Raw genomic sequence first — 20,787 nt, forward strand, 5'->3', positions numbered from 1 at the left:
CCTCCTGGCATTGACAGTTTAGATGGAAAGCTACTGAGGATTGTAGCTGACTCCTATAGCCACTCCTATCTGTCATATATTTAATCTGAGCCTAGAGGAAAATACTTGTCCTCAAACCTGGATGGAAGCCAAAGTAATTCCGCTACCCAACAGTGGAAAAACGGTCTCTACTGGTTATTTACTGGTTATGAGCTTGCTGCCAGCTCTTAGCAAACTGCATAAAGAATTGTGTTTGACCAAATACAATGCTATTTCTCTGTAAACTAATTAACAACAGACTTTCAGCATGCTTATAGAGAAGGGAACTCAACATGTACTGCAGTGGCACAAATGACTTATGATTGGTTGAGAGAACATGATAATAATACGATTGTGGGAGCTTACCTGTCACCCTAGACCCACTTCAATTTGCATACCGCCCCAATAGGTCCACAGACGATACAAGCTCCATCACACTGCACACTGCCCTATCCCATCTTGACAAGAGGAATACCTATGTAAGAATGCTGTTCATTGACTACACCTCAGCATTCAACACCACAGTACCCTCCAAGCTCAGCATTAAGCTTGAGACCCTGGGTCTCAACCCCGCCCTGTGTCATTGGGTCCTGGACTTCCTGACGGGCCGCCCCCAGGTGGGGAAGGTAAGGAAACAACTCCACTTCACTGATCCTCAAAACTGTGGCCCCACATGGGTGTGTGCTCGGCCCTCTCCTGTATTCCCTGTTCACCCATGACTGCATGGCTTTGCAAACCTCCAACTCAATCATCAAGTTTGCAGACGACACAACAGTAGTAGGCTTGATCACCAACAGTGACGAGACACCCTATAGGGAGGAAGTGAGGGCACTCGGAGTGTAGTGTCAGGAAAACAACCTCTCCCTCAACGTGATTGTGGACTTCAGGAAACAGCAGAGGGAGGACCCCATTTCCACATCGACGGGTCAGCAGTGGAGAAGGTGGAAAGTTTTAAGTTCCTAGGCATTAACATCAAGGACAAACTGAAATGGTCCACCCACACAGACAGCGTGGTGAAGAGGGCGCAATAGCGCAGCAGCGCCTCTTCACCTTCAGGAGGCTGAAGAAATTTGGCTTGTCACCTAAAACCCCCATAAACTTTTACAGATGCACAATTGAGAGCATACTGTCACGCTGTATGACCGCCTGGTACGGCAACTGCACCGCCCACAACCGCAGGTCCCTCAAGAGGGTGGTGCGGTCTGCACAACGCATCACCGGGAGCAAACTTCCTGCCCTCCAGGACACCTACAGCAACCGATGTCACAGGAAGTCCAAAAATATAATTCAGGACAACAACCACCCGAGCCACTGCCTGTTCCCCCCGCTACCATCCAGAAGGCGAGGTCAGTAGAAGTGTTTCCAAGCTGGAACCGAGAGACTAAAAATAGCTTCTATCTCAAGACCATCAGACTGTTAAACAGCCATCACTATCACAGAGAGGCTGCTGCCTACATACAGACTTGAAAACATTGGTCACTTTAATAAATGGATCACTAGTCACTTTAATAATATTTACATATATTGCGTTACTCATCCCATATATATATAATGTATTTTATACCATCTATTGCATCTTGCCTATGCCACTCGGTCATTGCTCATCCATATATTTATATGCATATATTCTTATTCCATCCCTTTACTTAGATTTGTGTCTACTAGGTAGTTGTTGTGGAATTGTTAGATTACTTTGTAGATATTGCTGTACTGCCGGAACTAGAAGCACAAGCATTTATTTAAACTCGCAATAACACCTGCTAACCATGTGTATGTGACAAATAACATTTGATTTGATTCGATTCTTTTACTGTTAGAGTTCAGTGAAGCCTTTGATATTATAACCTGTTGTTGAAAAAATGAATGTGTTATGGCTTTTCAACCCTTGCCATGTCATGTATTCAGAGCTATCTATCTTATAGAACTCAACAGGGTTTCTTTAATGGAAGCTTTTCTAATGCCAAACATGTAAAGTGTGGTGTACCACAGGGCAGCTCTCTAGAACCTCTACTCTTTTCTATTTTTACCAATGACCTGCCACTGGCATTAAACAAAGCATGTGTGTCCATGTATGCTGATGATTCAACCATATACGCATCAGCAACCACAGCTAATGAAGTCACTGGAACCCTTAGCAAATTCTTGCAGTCTTTTTTGGAATGGGTGGCCAGTAATAAACTGGTGCGGAACATCTCTAAAAACAAGAGAATTGTATTTGGTACAAATGTTTCCTTAAGTTCTAGACCTCAACTGAATCTGGTAATGAATGGTGTGGCTGTTGACCAAGTTGAGGTGACTCAATTACTTGGTGTTGCCTTAGATTGTAAACGGTCATTGTCAAAGCATATAGATTGAATTCTTGTAAAGATGGTGAGAGATCTGTCCATAATAAAGAGATGCTCTGCTTTTTTGATACCACACTCTTTGATACACTCTTCAACTCTTTGATACCAAAAAGCAAGTTCTGCAGGCTTTAGTTTTGTGTTGTCTTGATTATTATCCGGTCGTGTGGTCAAGTGGAAAGACCTAGTTAAGCTGCAACTGGCCCAGAACAGAGTGACACGTCTTGCTCTTCATTGTAATCAGAAAGCCTGATAGAAAAACTATGCATGCCAGTCTCTCTTGGCTAAGAGTTAAGGAGAGACAGACTACATCACTTCTTCTTTTTATAAGAAATATTAATCCCAAATTCTTTGCATAGTCAATTTACACACAGCTCTGACACACACTTACCCCACCAGACATGCCAACAGGGGTCTTTTCACAGTCCCCAAACACAGAACAAATTCAAGAAAGTGTACAGTATAATATAGAGCCATTATTGCATGGAACTCCGTTCCATCTCATATTGCTCAAGTGAACAGCAAACCTGGTTTAAAAAAATGCAACACCTCACAGCACATCGCCTCTTCCCTATTTGACCTAGATAGTTTGTGTGTATGTATTGGTATTGATATGTAGGCTACGTGTGCCTTTTTACATTTATTTTTTGATAATGTAGTTCTGTCCTTGAGCTGTTCTTGTCTATTAATGTACTATATTATGTCATGTTTCATGTTTGTGTGGACGTCAGGAAGAGTAGCTGCTGCTTTTGCAACAGCTAAGTGGGATCCTAAAGAAATACCAAAATACTTTGCTTTGTTCATCTTTCCCTCGATCCTGACTAGTCTCTCAGTCCCTGCCGCTGAAAACATCCCCACAGCATGATGCTGCCACCACCATGCTTCACCGTAGGGATGGTGCCAGGTTTCCTCCAGACGTGACACTTGGCATTCAGGCCAAATAGATAATCTTGTTTCCCATGGTCTGAGAGTCCTTTCGGTGTCTTTTGGTAAAATCCAAGCGGGCTGTCATATGCCTTTTACTGAGGAGTGGCTTCTGTCTGACTACTCTACCATGAAGGCCTGAATGGTGGAGCACTGCAGAGATGGTTGTCCTTCTGGAAGGTTCTCCCATCTCCACAGAGGAACTCTAGAGCTCTGTCAGAGTGACCATCGGGTTCTTGGTCACCTCCCTGATCAAGGCCCTTCTGCCCCAATTGCTCAGTTTGGCTGGGTGGCCAGCTGTATGAAAAGTCTTAGTAGTTCCAAACTTCTTCCATTTAAGAAAGATGGAAAGAAAGATGGAGGACACTGTGTTCTTGGGGACCTTCAATGCTGCCACCACCATGCTTCACCGTAGGGATGGTGCCAGGTTTCCTCCAGACGTGATGCTTGGCATTCAGGCCAAATAGTTCAATCTTGGTTACGTCAGACCAGATAATCTTGTATCCCATGGTCTGAGAGTCCTTTAGGTGTCTTTTGGCAAACTCCAAGTGGGCTGTCATGTGCCTTTTACTGAGGAGTGGCTTCTGTCTGACTACTCTACCATGAAGGCCTGATTGTTGGAGCACTGCAGAGATGGTTGTCCTTCTGGAAGGTTCTCCCATCTCCACAGAGGAACTCTGGAGCTCTGTCAGAGTGACCATCAGGTTATTGGTCACCTACCTGATCAAGGCCCTTCTCCAATCAAGTTGTAGAAACATCTCAAGGATGATCAATTTCGAGTCTCATAACAAAGGGTCTGAATACTTAAAAAACATTTTCCGCTTTGTCATCATGGGGTATTGTGTGTTGATTGATGAAGATTTTTTTATTAAATCCATTTTAGAATTTGGCTGAAACGTAACAAAATGTAGAAAAAGTCAAGGGGTCTGACTACTTTCCTAATGCACTGTATGTGCAACATGTAGTGCTGGTACCAATTTTATTTGTGGGTCCCCCACTGGACTGTTGAGCTAACGTAGGCTAATGCGATTAGCGTGAGGTTGTAAGAAACACAAACATTTCGCAGGACATAGACATATCTGATATTGTTAAGCTAACTGCACTGTACAATTTACAGTAGCTATAACAGTGAAATAATACCATGCTATTGTTTGATGAGAGTTCACAGTTATGAACTTGAAAAGTTATTAATAAACCAATTAGACACATTTGGGCAGTCTTGATACAACATTTTGAACAGGAATACAGTGGTTCATTGGATCAGTCTAAAACTTTTCACATACACTGCCAAAATGTATATTGCGGCTGGGCTGGAATAATACATTATGGCCTTTCTCTTGCATTTCAAAGATGATGGTACAATTTTTATTTTTATTTTTTATAATTATAAATAAAATCCTTTGTATTCTCTTTTACCAGATCTAATGTGTTATCTTCTCCTACATTAATTTCACATTTCCACAAACTTCAAAGTGTTTCCTTTCAAATGATATCAATAATATGCATATCCTTGCTTCAATGCCTGAGCTACAGGCAGTTAGATTTGGGTATGTCATTTTAGGTGAACATTTAAAAAAAGGGTTCGGTACTTCAGAGGTTTCATGAGCTGAAATAAAAGGTCCCAGAAATGTTCCATACACACAAAAGTTTATTTCACCCAAATTTTGTGCGCAATTTTTTTTTGTTTGTACAGTGTATATTATTCTTATTAACACCATTAAGTTCAACTCACTATAAAACTAGAATTCTGGAAATCCAAGATGATTTCCTCCGTTGTTGGGTTCACGATGTGGGGTCATTGTGAACCTCAATCATAGTTAGCAGCTGATTACAAAGTACCTTGACATCTCTTTTGTTAGAGATTCATGAACTGAATCTACCTTTAAAAGAAACATCTACGTTATGTTAATTAAAATATATCGAAATTAACAGGCATGTGAGTGTAGGACTGTTAAATAAAAAAGTCTGAGTGATCACTTTAGGCCACTGACTAAATCAAATGAATGGCTCAAAAGTTAAGTAAATTAAGTCTAATTAAGCAAGTTTTGGGCTATAGAAAATCTTGAAAAATGTTTGTCACCTGACCAGTTTTCAGTACAAGAAGGTCATTAACTGGGGAAAAAACAATTGTAATTATACTCTCCAAGAGATTCACCTACCCATCTTTTGTCCCTCCCTTTTTCACATTATCTTTTGACCCTCCCACAAGTTTTCTTCAGAACACCTTCTTTCACCTGACCGGATTTCAATACCTCGCCGGTATCTTGGGAGAAAAAAAACAACAATATTATCCATATACTGTATATTATTATATGACATAGCAGTGACCCCACCACTTTAGTTAACAGCTGGAAAATGAGGCTGGAGAAATGTAACCACTCTCAAATTCATGGATGCAAGGAATGACCATCAATGAGGTAAAAATGATGAGGACCAAGGCAGTCTTCAAAATATTGAAATGCCTTTATTTTAGTGTAGTTTCATGTTCAATAGAACAAATTAAAAAACATATTTGAACACCTTTCATCATTATAGCATTTGTCAGGCAGAAATACAAGTAACCACTGTGATTATTATTATTTGACCCTGCTGTCATCTATGAACATTTGAACATCTTAGCCATGTTCTGTTATAATCTCCACCCGGCACCTAGGTTCTGGCCTTTTTAGGGAGTTTTATCTCTCCACCGTGCTGCTACACATGCATCACTTGCTGTTTGGGGTATTAGGCTGTGTTTCTGTACAGCACTTTGTGACATTAGCTGATGTAAGAAGCGATTTATAAATACATTATATTTGATTTAAATAAAAATGCAATATTCTGATATGTAATATTATAACAAACCAAACCAGTGTTCAATCAACCATGCTTATAAAGGGTTTGGCAAGTCACAGAATTAGTCATCGGTGGACAGCAACACCTAAGACAACAGTAAATTATCAGAAACATGAAATCACAGTTCACATATCCAAAGTAGTGCTAAGAGTAAGTGTAAGAGTAGGTTGTACAATTCACATCTGATAAATATAAATTGTTGCGGATTGTTACAATTGGGTCCCTGCAATATGTTTGGTTCGGAGTTCAACATTGGGTGGCGGTCTCAAAATGGTCCTGGGGAAATGTAACCACTCAAATTCATAGACTTTTATGGATGTAATAATTAATACTTACCAATCCCGGATTGTCCATTTAAAGACTACCCAATCACTTTTTTATTAAAAAATGTTTTTATTCAGCCACGAGATAAAGATTTAGATTAATTTCTCCGAAAATATTATCTGTGAAGTCCAAAAAATAAAGGGTATTTTGCACACAAAAATAATAGACAGAATGTCAGAATTATTATAAAAAGTGTTTTTATTGCTTTTCAGCAGGCACACACGGATGTTCTGGTGTCAACATTCAGTTTAAATAATCTATGTTAAATCATTTTAGCATCTGAGAAAAGTGCCTTACAAATACATTATTATTAATTATTAACAAATATATTCTTATTAATACAATTAATGATGTCCAACTCTACATTTTCTCCATTGTTGGACTCACCATGTGGGGTCATTATGACCCTCAGTCATAGTTAGCAGCTGATTACAAAGACCCTTGATATCTCTTTTGTTAGAGATTCATAAACTGAATCTACTGTTAGAAGAAACAGCTAGGTTATGTTAATAATATATATACACGAAATAGCAGGTGTGTGAGTGTAGGACTGTAGGACTAATTATAACCTTAGGCCACTGACTAAATAAAAGTATGTTTTTGGCTATAGAAATTGTAGATTTTTTAAAATTGTTGCCTGACCAGTTTTCAATACAATAAGGTCAGTAAGTGGGGAAAACAAAATTGTTATTATACTCGCAAACCGATTCACCTGCCCATATTTCGTTACTCCCTTTTTCATATTATCTTTTGTCCCTCACATATTTTTTTGTCATAACACCTAACCAGTTTTCTTTCACCTGACCAGTTTTCAATACCACGTCAGTATCTTCGGAAAAAAACAAAAACAGTATTATCCACAAGACCTTTCACATGCATTCACCCGCCCATCCATTGTCCCTCCCTTTTTTCATAATCTTTATCTTATATTTTGTGCCTCCCAAAATATTTACATCACTTGAAAGGTGAAGAATTTGTGGCATCAACAGCCCTAGAGGAATATAAATATAAACTAGAAATACATTGGCATGACAGTATACAAATGAACAGTTCAATTGTAAGATTGAAATGGCAAACACAACTACAAGGATAATAACATTTTAGAGTGGATAGAAGCTAGATATTGTGATTATTTATTGTCATTGACCAATTCCTTCCTCCATTGATATTTGGAGAAATTACAGAAATAAGGAGACTGGCAGTAAAGTGTTTTCTGTAGGTAAGTAATGACCTTTACTGTATAATGTAATCTGTACATGGAAAAGCTTAGATTTTTAAACATATTTTAGTTGCACACAGTAAAAAATGTAATAGAAAATATAACACAAGGTAGGTACACATGTCACATGAGGAAGAGAACCCCTAAATGGGCTTATAAGAAAGGATACAAGTCCTAAATGGATAAAGTAAATAAAAAACATTGAAACTATGAAGACTATGGTTATTATGTATGTGTTATATATGAAAACCCACCACTTTGATGAACTACAACTATTACTGTCACAGAATATATATAGGATTCAGAATTTCTGGCAGACCGCTTGGAAACTTTAAATTACTTTTCCTCTTTTATGAAGTAACGGTTACATGATTTAAGTGATATGCATTCATCAGTATAATGGATGAATGTGGATTCCTTTCAAAATAATGAAGTAACCTTGCAATATTGTTATGTGTCAGAGGATATTAAGCATAATTATTTATCCTCCCGTCTTCTTTATACGAATACAATAACATGTAGCCAAGTCCTGTGTTGTCATAATGAATGACACAAACATGTCTCCCATCTAAATCTACCACCTTTCCTTTTGAAGAATACAGATATTGGATTTATGAGCTTTATGATAGACAAGTTTAAATACCAATGTGTTTTAAGTAGTAAAAGGCTGATTTCTCTTGACAAAATGCAACCCTAATGTAGATTTTACTGTATTATTTGATGTATTATGTGTTATATTTGGAAAAACACTCCACTTTTGATGAACTGCACCTATTACTGTCACAGAATATGTATAGGTTTCAGAGTGTCTTGCTGGGTGCTGGTAGACTGTTTGAAAACTAGAAATTACTTTTCTTATTTTATGAAGTAACATGATTGACGTGCTACAGTAAAAGGTAGATTTCTCATAGAAAAAATACAACACAAATTTAGATTTTCCTATAAAATTTCACTAGGATGTATAAATTCATTTTTACGGCAGCCTACTAAACAAAAAAGTATAGAAAACTTTTTGAGATCTTTATACCTCTTGATCTGGCAAACCTAAATGAGTTAAAGTGCACATGTTTCCTTACCAAGTTACACATGAAGTTTAACTTGAATGGAGTCCTCCGTTGCACATTAATAGTGGTTCATATGAACAGTCAATAAAATTGATATTTTTCTTTCTGTTCAGAAAACAACTGCATCAACTGGGTTCAAAATGAAGGCACAGAAAGTGACAGCTACTTTCACCATGGGTATGTAGTAAACTGAATTTCATTCTGTAGTCATGTTTCCAGCTGTTTTACTAAATGCTAACTTCATGTCAACTAGTGTATTAATCCAAAATCAAAATATAAATGATCAAAAAGGCAGGATGGTGACATAAAATGTAATTATACTAATGAGCAATGATGTCATTTTTTTTGCATATGATGTTACAATTGATATAATTTTTTTGTAGTGTGGATCATTTTAAATGTTGCCTAATCTACTGTCAAATGTCACACCTCGATTAAATACATACATATTTAAAGGCAAAATTACTAAAGTGTAAGAGGTAAACATAATTACATGGCTATATATTTCTTCAATTATATTAACACGCTACTTACTGTAATGACAAATGTGATATCTTGTAAACAAACAAAAAATACAACTCAAGTGTGTTAATCTCAGTAAGGTATTATACAGTGCCTTCAGAAACTATTCACACCCTTTCAGTTTTTACACGTTGTTGAATTCCAGCCTGAATTTAGAATGTATTAAATGTAGATTTTTATGTCACTGGCCGACAGTCAATACCCGATAATGTCAAAGTGGAGTCATGTTTTTCAATTTTTAAAACAAGTTAATAAAAATGAAAAGCTGAAATGTCTTGAGTTCATAAGTATTCAACCCCTTTCGCTATGGCAAGCCTACATAAGTTCAGGAGTAAATATGTAATTTACAAGTCACATAATAAGTTGCAAGGACTCACTCTGTGTGCAATAATAGTGTTTAACATGACTTTTGTGTGACTAAGCCATCTCTGTACCCCACATATACAATTATCTGTACGTTATCGAGCAGTGAATTTCAAACACAGATTCAACCACAAAGACCAGGAAGGTTTTCCAATGCCTCACAAAAAAAAGCAGACATTGAATATCCCTTTGAGCATGGTTGTCACGGCCGTCCTCCTCTTCATCTGAAGAGGAGAGGCGAGATGGATCTGAGGACCAATACGCGGCGTGGTAAGTGTCCATGGTCAATCTTTAATAAAGAAAGTAGTGAACACTGAACACTATACAAAACCAGTAAACAAAATAACAACCGTGAAGCTAATCATATGGACTGTGCTGAAACAAGCCATCAACATAGACAATCACCCACAAACAAACAGTGCAACCCAGGCTACCTAAGTATGATTCTCAATCAGAGACAACTAATGACACCTGCCTCTGATTGAGAACCATACTAGGCCGAAAACATAGAAATGCCCCAAAACATAGAAAAACAAACAGACTGCCCACCCAACTCACGCCCTGACCATACTAAATAAATACAAAACAACGGAAATAAAGGTCAGAACGTGACAATGGTGAAGTTATTAATTCAACTTTAGAAGGTGTATCAATACACCCAGTCACTACAAAGACACAGGCATCCTTCCTAATTAAGTTACCGGAGAGGAAGGAAAACTCTCAGCGATTTCAACATCAGGCCAATGGTAACTTTGAAACATTTTAATGGCTGTGATAGGAGAAAACTGAGTATGGATAACAACATTGTATTTAATCCACAATACTAACCTAATTGACAGAGTGAAAAGACAGAAACCTATACAGAATATGCAATTCACTTTTTGTCCTGAATATGTTTGGAGCAAATCCAATACAACACATTACTGAGTACCACTCCATATTTTCAAGCATAGTGGTAGATGCATCATGTTATGGGTATGCTTATAATCATTAAGGACTGGGGAGATTTTAAGGATAAAAAAGAAATGGAATGGAGCTAAGCGCAGGTGAAATCCTAGAGGAGGATCCTAGAGGAGTCTGCTTTCCACCAGACACTGGGAGATGAATTCTCACCTTTCAGCAGGACAATAACCTAAAAAGGAAGGCCACATCTACACTGGAGTTCATAATCAAGAAGACAGTGTGAATGTTCCAGTTTTGACTTGAATCTACTATGTAAATGTTTGTCTAGCAATGATCAACAACCAATTTGACAGAGCTTGAAGAATTTTGAAAAGAATAATGAGCAAATGTTGCACAATCCAGGTGTGGAAAGCTCTTAGACTGACAAAAGGTGTTTCTACAAAGTATTGACTCGGGTGTAAACGCTTATGTAAATGAGATATTTCTGTATTTTATTTTCAATACATTTGCAAAAATGTTCTTAACATGTTTTCACTTTGTCATTATGGCTTATTGTGTGTAGATGGGTAAGAATTATTCTTTTTTAAATACATTTTGAATTCAGGCTGTAAAAACAAAATGTGGAATAAGTCAAGGGGTATGAACACTTTCTTAAGGCATTGTAGGTAATATTCTTAACAATCATTTACTCTTTATTTTTTGACATTTTTACATCATTATTTATTTTCTGAAAAAAATAAGGAGTGTGGCTAAAATGTATAATTATTTAGTTTTATATGAAAATAATCAGAATATTTAAAAACTGCACTATCCAGATGAAGAGTAATCTTGGAAATATTGATAGTGTGCGCAATAAACATTTTAACCCTTCATCTCACAAACCACAGTGTTCTTATGTTGGATTACACATGGAGTTTCTTCGACAACCGCATCTTCCACAACTGCATCTCCTGCAACTGCAGATCTTCTTACGACAAAAACAACTGCAGCTCCTACGGCAACAACTGTTGCTCCATCGACAACTGTAGCTCCAACGACAACTGCAGCTCCAACGACAACTACAACTGCAGTACCTAATACAACAACCACAACTGCAGTTCCTAATACAACTGTAGCTCCTATGACCACTACAACAGCAGAAACTACAGCAACAACTGTAACTCCTACAGCAATTAATATAGCTCCTACTACGACTACAACTATAGACCCGACTACAACTGTAGCTCCTACGGACACTACAAAGGTAAAACCTACAATGACCACTGTAGCTCCCAGGCCACCTGCAGCTCCTACGACAACTGAAGCTCTGACGACAACAACTGCTGCTCCTACGACCACTACAACTCCAAAACCTACTACGACAGAACCTACTCCTACGACTGCTACGACTGCAGAACCTACCACGACAACCAGTGCAGCTCCTACTACAACAACTTCAGCTCCTACGACAACCACAACGACAGCACCTACAACAACTGTAGCTCCCATGACAACTGCAGCTCCTACGACAACTGAAGCTCTGACTACAACAACTGCTGCTCCTACGACCACTACAACTCCAGAACCTACTACGACAACCAGTACAGCTCCTACTACAACAACTGCAGCTCTTACGACAACAACGACTGCAACACCATCTACAACAACTACAACTTCAGCTCCTACGACAACCACAACAACAGCACCTCCAACAACTGTAGCTCCCACGACAACTGCAGCTCCTACAACAGCTTTAGCATCAACGACAACCACTGCAGCCCTAACAACAACAACTGCTGCTCCTACTATCACTACAGCTCCAGAACCTATTACGACAACCACTGCAGCTCCTGCTACAACAACTACAACTTCAGCTGCCACGTCAACCACAACAACAGCACCTCCAACAACTGCTGCTCCTACGACCACTGTAACTCCACAACCTACAACGACAACCAGTGCTGCTCCGAATACAACAACTGCTGTTCTAACGACCACAGTGACTGCAGCACCTTCTACAACAACTACAACTTCAGCTCCTATGACAACCACAACAACAGCACCTACTACAACACCTGCAGTTCCTACAACCGTAGCTCCCACGACCACTCCACCTGCTGTACTTACTACAACAATCACAACTACAGCTCCTGATACAACAACTTTAACTTCTACGTCAACCACAGCAGCTGCCTCTACGACAACCACTGCAGCCCTAACTACAACAACTGCTGCTCCAACGACCACTGTAACTCCAGAACCTATTACGACAACCACTGCAGCTCCTGCTACAACAACTACAACTTCAGCACCTATGACAACCCCAACAACAGCACCTACAACAACTGAAGCTCCCACGACAACTGCAGCTCCAACAACAGGTTTAGCAGCTAAGACAACCACTGCAGCCCTAACTACAACAGCTGCTGCTCCTACGACCACGGCAACTCCACAACATACTACGACAACCAGTGCAGCTCCTACTACAACAACTGCTGTTCTAACGACCACAGTGACTGCAGCACCTTCTACAATAACTACAACTTCAGCTCCTACGACAACCACAACAACAGCACCTACTACAACACCTGCAGTTCCTACAACTGTAGCTCCCACGACCACTCCACCTGCTGTACTTACTACAACAATCACAACTACATCTCCTGATACAACAACTGTAACTTCTATGTCAACCACAGCAGCTGCCTCTACGACAACCACAACAGCTCTAACAACAACAATTGCTGCTCCACCGACCACTACAACTCTAGAACCTATTACGACAACCACTGCAGCTCCTGCTACAACAACTACAACTTCAGCTCCTACGACAACCACAACAACAGCACCTCCAACAACTGTAGCTCCCACGATAACTGCAGCTCCTACAACAGCTTTAGCATCTACTTCAACCACTGCAGCCCTAACTACAACATCTGCAGCTCCTGCTACAACAACTACAACTTCAGCTCCTACGACAACCACAACAACAGCACCTCCAACAACTGTAGCTCCCACGACAACTGCAGCTCCTACAACAGCTTTAGCATCTACGACAACCACTGCAGCCCTAACTACAACAACTGCAGCTCCTGCTACAACAACTACAACTTCAGCTCCTACGACAACCACAACAACAGCAACTACTACAACACCTGCAGTTCCTACAACTGTAGCTCCTACGACCACTTCACCTGCTGTACTTACTACAACAATCACAACTACAGCTCCTGATACAACAACTGTAACTTCTACGTCAACCACAGCAGCTGCCTCTACGACAACCACAGCAGCTCTAACTACAACAATAGCTGCTCCAACGACCACAACAACTCTGGAACCTATTACGACAACCACTGCAGCTCCTGCTACAACAACTACAACTTTAGCTCCTACGACATCCACAACAACAGCACCTCCAACAACTGTAGCTCCCACGGTAACTGCAGCTCCTACAACAGCTTTAGCATCTACTTCAACCACTGCAGACCTAACTACATCAACTGCTGCTCTTACGACCACTGTAACTCCACGACCTACTACGACATCCAGTGCTGCTCTTAATACAACAACTGCTGTTCTAACGACCACAGTGACTGCAGCACCTTCTACAATAACTACAACTTCAGCACCGACGACAACCACAACAACAGCACCTCCAACAACTTTAGCTCCCACGATAACTGCAGCTCCTACAACAGCTTTAGAATCTACGACAACCACTGCAGCCCTAATAACAACAACTGCTGCTCCTACGACCACTACAGCTCCAGAACCTATTACGACATCCACTGCAGCTCCTGCTAAAACAACTACAACTTCAGCTCCTACGACAACCACAACAACAGCACCTCCAACAACTGTAGCTCCCACGACAACTGCAGCTCCTACAACAGCTTTAGCATCTACGACAACCACTGCAGCCCTAGCAACAACAACTGCTGCTCCTACGACCACTACAGCTCCAGAACCTATTACGACACCCACTGCAGCTCCTGCTACAACAACTACAACTTCAGCTCCTACGACAACCACAACAACAGCAACTACTACAACACCTGCAGTTCCTACAACTGTAGCTCCCACGACCACTCCACCTGCTGTACTTACTACAACAATCACAACTACAGCTCCTGATACAACAACTGTAACTTCTACGTCAACCACAGCAGCTGCCTCTACGACAACCACAGCAGCTCTAACTACAACAATAGCTGCTCCAACGACCACAACAACTCTAGAATCTATTACGACAACGACTGCAGCTCATGCTACAACAACTACAACTTCAGCTCCTACGACATCCACAACAACAGCACCTCCAACAACTGTAGCTCCCACGACAGCTTTAGCATCTACTTCAACCACTGCAGACCTAACTACATCAACTGCTGCTCCAACGACCACTGTAACTCCACGACCTGCTACGACAACCAGTGCAGCTCTTACTACAACAACTGCTGTTCTAACGACCACAGTGACTGCAGCACCTTCTACAATAACTACAACTTCAGCACCTAAGACAACCACAACAACAGCACCTCCAACAACTGTAGCTCCCACGATAACTGCAGCTCCTACAACAGCTTTAGCATCTACGACAACCACTGCAGCCCTAATAACAACAACTGCTGCTCCTACGACCACTACAGCTCCAGAACCTATTACGACAACCACTGCAGCTCCTGCTACAACAACTACAACTTCAGCTCCTACGACAACCACAACAACAGCACCTCCAACAACTGTAGCTCCCACGAAAACTGCAGCTCCTACAATAGCTTTAGCATCTACGACAATCACTGCAGCCCTAACAACAACAACTGCTGCTCCTACGACCACTACAGCTCCAGAACCTATTACGACACCAACTTTAACTCCTGCTACAACAACTACAACTTCAGCTCCTACGACAACCACAACAACAGCACCTCCAACAACTGTAGCTCCCACGACAACTGCAGCTCCTACAACAGCTTTAGCATCTACGACAACCACTGCAGCCCAAACAACAACAACTGCTGCTCCTACGACCACTACAGCTCTAGAACCTATTACGACAACCACTGCAGCTTCTGCTACAACAACTACAACAACTACAACTTCAGCTCCTACGACAACCACAACAACAGCACCTACAACAACTGTAGCTCCCACGATAACTGCAGCTCCTACAACAGCTTTAGCATCTACGACAACCACTGCAGCCCTAACTACAACAACTGCTGCTCCTACGACCACTGTAACTCCACAACCTACTACGACAACCAGTGCAGCTCCTACTACAACAACTGCTGTTCTAACAACAACGGTGACTGCAGCACCTTCTACAATAACTACAACTTTAGCTCCTACGACAACCACAACAACAGCACCTCCAACAACTGTAGCTCCCACGACAACTGCAGCTCCTACAAAAGCTTTAGCATCTACGACAACCACTGCAGCCCTAACAACAACAATTGCTGCTCCTACGACCACTACAGCTCCAGAACCTATTACGACAACCACTGCAGCTCCTGCTACAACAACTACAACATCTTCAGCTCTTACGACAACCACAACAACTGCACCTCCAACAACTGCTACTCCTATGACCACTGTAACTCCACAACCTACTACGACAACCAGTGCAGCTCCTACTACAACAACTGCTGTTCTAACATCCACAGTGACTGCAGCACCTAATACAATAACTGCAACTTCAGCTCCTACGACAACCACAACCACAGCACCTCCAACAACTGTAGCTCCTACGATAACTGCAGCTCCTACAACAGCTTTAGCATCTACGACAACCACTGCAGCCCTAGCAACAACAACTGCTGCTTCTACGACAACCACAACAGCAGCACCTACTACAACACCTGCAGTTCCTACAACTGTAGCTCCCACAACCACTCCACCTGCTGTACTTACTACAACAATCACAACTACAGATCCTGATACAACAACTGTAACTTCTATGTCAACCACAGCAGCTGCCTCTACGACAACCACTGCAGCTCTAACTACAACAACTACAACTTCAGCTCCTACGACAAGCACAACAACAGCACCTCCAACAACTGTAGCTCCCACGACAACTGCAGCTCCTACAACAGCTTTAGCATCTACAACAACCACTGCAGCCCTAACTACAACAACTGCTGCTCCTACGACCACTGTAACTCCACAACCTATTACGACAACCAGTGCAGCTCCTACTACAACAACTGCTGTTCTAACAACAACGGTGACTGCAGCACCTTCTACAATAACTACAACTTTAGCTCCTACGACAACCACAACAACAGCACCTCCAACAACTGTAGCTCCCACGACAACTGCAGCTCCTACAACAGCTTTAGCATCTTCGACATCCACTGCAGCCCTAACAACAACAATTGCTGCTCCTACGACCACTACAGCTCCAGAACCTATTACGACAACCACTAGAGCTCCTGCTACAACAACTACAACAACTTCAGCTCCTACGACAACCACAACAACTGCACCCTCAACAACTGCTACTCCTACGACCACTGTAACTCCACAACCTACTACGACAACCAGTGCAGCTCCTACTACAACAACTGCTGTTCTAACATCCACAGTGACTGCAGCACCTGCTACAATAACTACAACTTCAGCTCCTACGACACCCACAACCACAGCACCTCCAACAACTGTAGCTCCTACGATAACTGCAGCTCCTACAACAGCTTTAGCATCTAGGACAACCACTGCAGCCCTAACTACAACAACTGCTGCTCCTACGACCACTGTAACTCCACAACCTACTACGACAGCCAGTGCAGCTCTTACTACAACAACTACAACTTCAGCTCCTACGACAAGCACAACAACAGCACCTCCAACAACTGTAGCTCCCATGATAACTGCAGCTCCTACAACAGCTTTAGCATCTACGACAACCACTGCAGCCCTAGCAACAACAACTGCTGCTCCTACGACAACCACAACAGCAGCACCTACTACAACACCTGCAGTTCCTACAACTGTAGCTCCCACAACCACTCCACCTGCTGTACTAACTACAACAATCACGAATACAGATCCTGATACAACAACTGTAACTTCTATGTCAACCACAGCAGCTGCCTCTACGACAACCACTGCAGCTCTAACTACAACAACTACAACTTCAGCTCCTACGACAAGCACAACAACAGCACCTCCAACAACTGTAGCTCCCACGACAACTGCAGCTCCTACAACAGCTTTAGCATCTACAACAACCACTGCAGGCCTAACTACAACAACTGCTGCTCCTACGACAACTGTAACTCCACGACCTACTACGACAACCAGTGCAGCTCTTACTACAACAACTACGACTTCAGCTCCTACGACAACCATAACAACAGCACCTCCAACAACTGTAGCTCCCACGACAACTGCAGCTCCTACAACAGCTTTAGCATCTACGACAACCACTGCAGCCCTAACTACAACAACTGCTGCTCCTACGACCACTGTAACTCCACAACCTACTACGACAACCAGTGCAGCTCCTACTACAACAACTGCTGTTCTAACAACAACGGTGACTGCAGCACCTTCTACAATATCTACAACTTTAGCTCCTACGACAACCACAACAACAGCACCTACAACAACTGTAGCTCCCACGACAACTGCAGCTCCTACAACAGCTTTAGCATCTACTTCAACCACTGCAGCCCTAACAACAACAACTGCTGCTCCTACGACCACTACAGCTCCAGAACCTATTACGACAACCACTGCAGCTCCTGCTACAACAACTACAATTTCAGCTACTACTACAACAACAGCACCTCCAACAACTGTAGCTCCATTGATAACTGCAGCTCCTACAACAGCTTTAGCATCTACAAGAACCACTACAGCCCTAACTACAACAACTGCTGCTCCTACGACCACTGTAACTCCACAACCTACTACGACAACCAGTGCAGCTCCTACTACAACAACTGCTGTTCTAACGACCACAGTGACTGCAGCACCTTCCACAATAACTACAACTTCAGTACCTAAGACAACCACAACAACAGCACCTACAACAACTGTAGCTGCCACGACAACTGCAGCTCCTACAACAGCTATAGCATCTACGACAACCACTGCAGCCCTAACAACAACAACTGCTGCTCCTACGACCACTACAGCTCCAGAACCTATTACGACAACCACTGCAGCTCCTGCTACAACAACTACAACAACTACAACTTCAGCTCCTACGACAACCACAACAACAGCACCTCCAACAACTGCTGCTCCTACGAGCACTGTAACTCCACAACCTACTTCGACAACCAGTGCAGCTCCTACTACAACAACTGCTGTTCTAACGACCACGGTGACTGCAGCACCTTCTACAATAACTAAGACTTCAGCTCCTACGACAACCACAACAACAGCACCTACATCAACTGTAGTTCCCATGACAACTGTAGCTCCTATAACAGCTTTAGCATCTACGACAACCACTGCAGACCTAACAACAACAACTGCTGCTCCTACGACCACTACAGCTCCAGAACCTATTACGACAACCACTGCAGCTCCTGCTACAACAACTACAACTTCAGCTCCTACGACAACCACAACAACAGCACCTCCAACAACTGTGGCTCCCACAACAACTGCAGCTCCTACAACAGCTTTAGCATCTACAACAACCACTGCAGCCCTAACAACAACAACTGCTGCTCCTACGACCACTACAGCTCCAGAACCTATTACGACAACCACTGCAGCTCCTGCTACAACAACTACAATTTCAGCTACTACTACAACAACAGCACCTCCAACAACTGTAGCTCCATTGATAACTGCAGCTCCTACAACAGCTTTAGCATCTACAACAACCACTACAGCCCTAACTACAACAACTTCAGCTCCTACGACAACCACAACAACAGCACCTCCAACAACTGCTGCTCCTACGAGCACTGTAACTCCACAACCTACTTCGACAACCAGTGCAGCTCCTACTACAACAACTGCTGTTCTAACGACCACGGTGACTGCAGCACCTTCTACAATAACTAAGACTTCAGCTCCAACGACAACCACAACAACAGCACCTACATCAACTGTAGTTCCCATGACAACTGTAGCTCCTATAACAGCTTTAGCATCTACGACAACCACTGCAGACCTAACAACAACAACTGCTGCTCCTACGACCACTACAGCTCCAGAACCTATTACGACAACCACTGCAGCTCCTGCTACAACAACTACAACTTCAGTTCCTACGACAACCACAACAACAGCACCTCCAACAACTGTAGCTCCCACAACAACTGCAGCTCCTACAACAGCTTTAGCATCTACAACAACCACTGCAGCCCTAACAACAACAATTTCTGCTCCTACGACCACAACAGCTCCAGAACCTATTACGACAACCACTGCAGCTCCTGCTACAACAACTACAACTTCAGCTCCTACGACAACCACAACAACAGCACCTCCAACAACTGTAGCTCCCACGATAACTGCAGCTCCTACAACAGCTTTAGCATCTACTTCAACCACTGCAGCCCTAACTACAACAACTGCTGCTCCTACGACCACTGTAACTCCACGACCTACTACGACAGCCACGGCAGCTCTTACTACAACAACCACAACTTCAGCTCCTACGACAAGCACAACAACAGCACCTCCAACAACTGTAGCTCCCACGACAACTGCAGCTCCTACAACAGCTTTAGCATCTACAACAACCACTGCAGCCCTAACAACAACAATTGCTGCTCCTACGACCACTACAGCTCCAGAACCTATTACGACAACCAGTGCAGCTCCTGCTACAACAACTACAACAACTTCAGCTCCTACGACAACCACAACCACAGCACCACCAACAACTGTAGCTCCCACGATAACTGCAGCTCCTACAACAGCTTTAGCATCTACGACAACCACTGCAGCCCTAACAACAACAACTGCAGCTCCTATGACATCCACAACAACAGCATCTACTACAACACCTGCAGTTCCTACAACCGTAGCTCCCACGACCACTCCACCTGCTGTACTTACAACAACAATCACAACTACAGCTCCTGCTACAAACATTGTAGCTTCAACTTCCACCACAGCAGCTGCCTCTAAGACAACCACTGCAGCCCTAACTACAACAACTGCTGCTCCTACGACCACTGTAACTCCACAACCTACTACGACAACCAGAGCAGCTCCTACTACAACAACTGCTGTTCTAACAACAACGGTGACTGCAGCACCTTCTACAATAACTACAACTTCAGCTCCTACGACAACCACAACAATAGCA

At 42.3% G+C, this 20,787-nt stretch overlaps 1 protein-coding gene across 1 annotated transcript in view; it reads left to right on the forward strand.

Annotated features, from left to right (window-relative positions):
• LOC149970257 (uncharacterized) overlaps window positions 1-20,787 on the forward strand; it is a 122,493-nt gene that overhangs the window by 24,466 nt on the left and 77,240 nt on the right. Inside the window, exon 2 of the mRNA XM_090228345.1 lies at window positions 11,402-11,583. Within this exon, the coding sequence (XP_090084471.1) occupies window positions 11,402-11,583 (182 nt within the window). The remainder of the gene's footprint in view (window positions 1-11,401; window positions 11,584-20,787) is intronic.

Source organism: Oncorhynchus mykiss, chromosome 30, assembly GCF_057628025.1.
Source record: "Oncorhynchus mykiss isolate SJ-2025 chromosome 30, ASM5762802v1, whole genome shotgun sequence".
Taxonomy (NCBI): domain Eukaryota; kingdom Metazoa; phylum Chordata; class Actinopteri; order Salmoniformes; family Salmonidae; genus Oncorhynchus; species Oncorhynchus mykiss.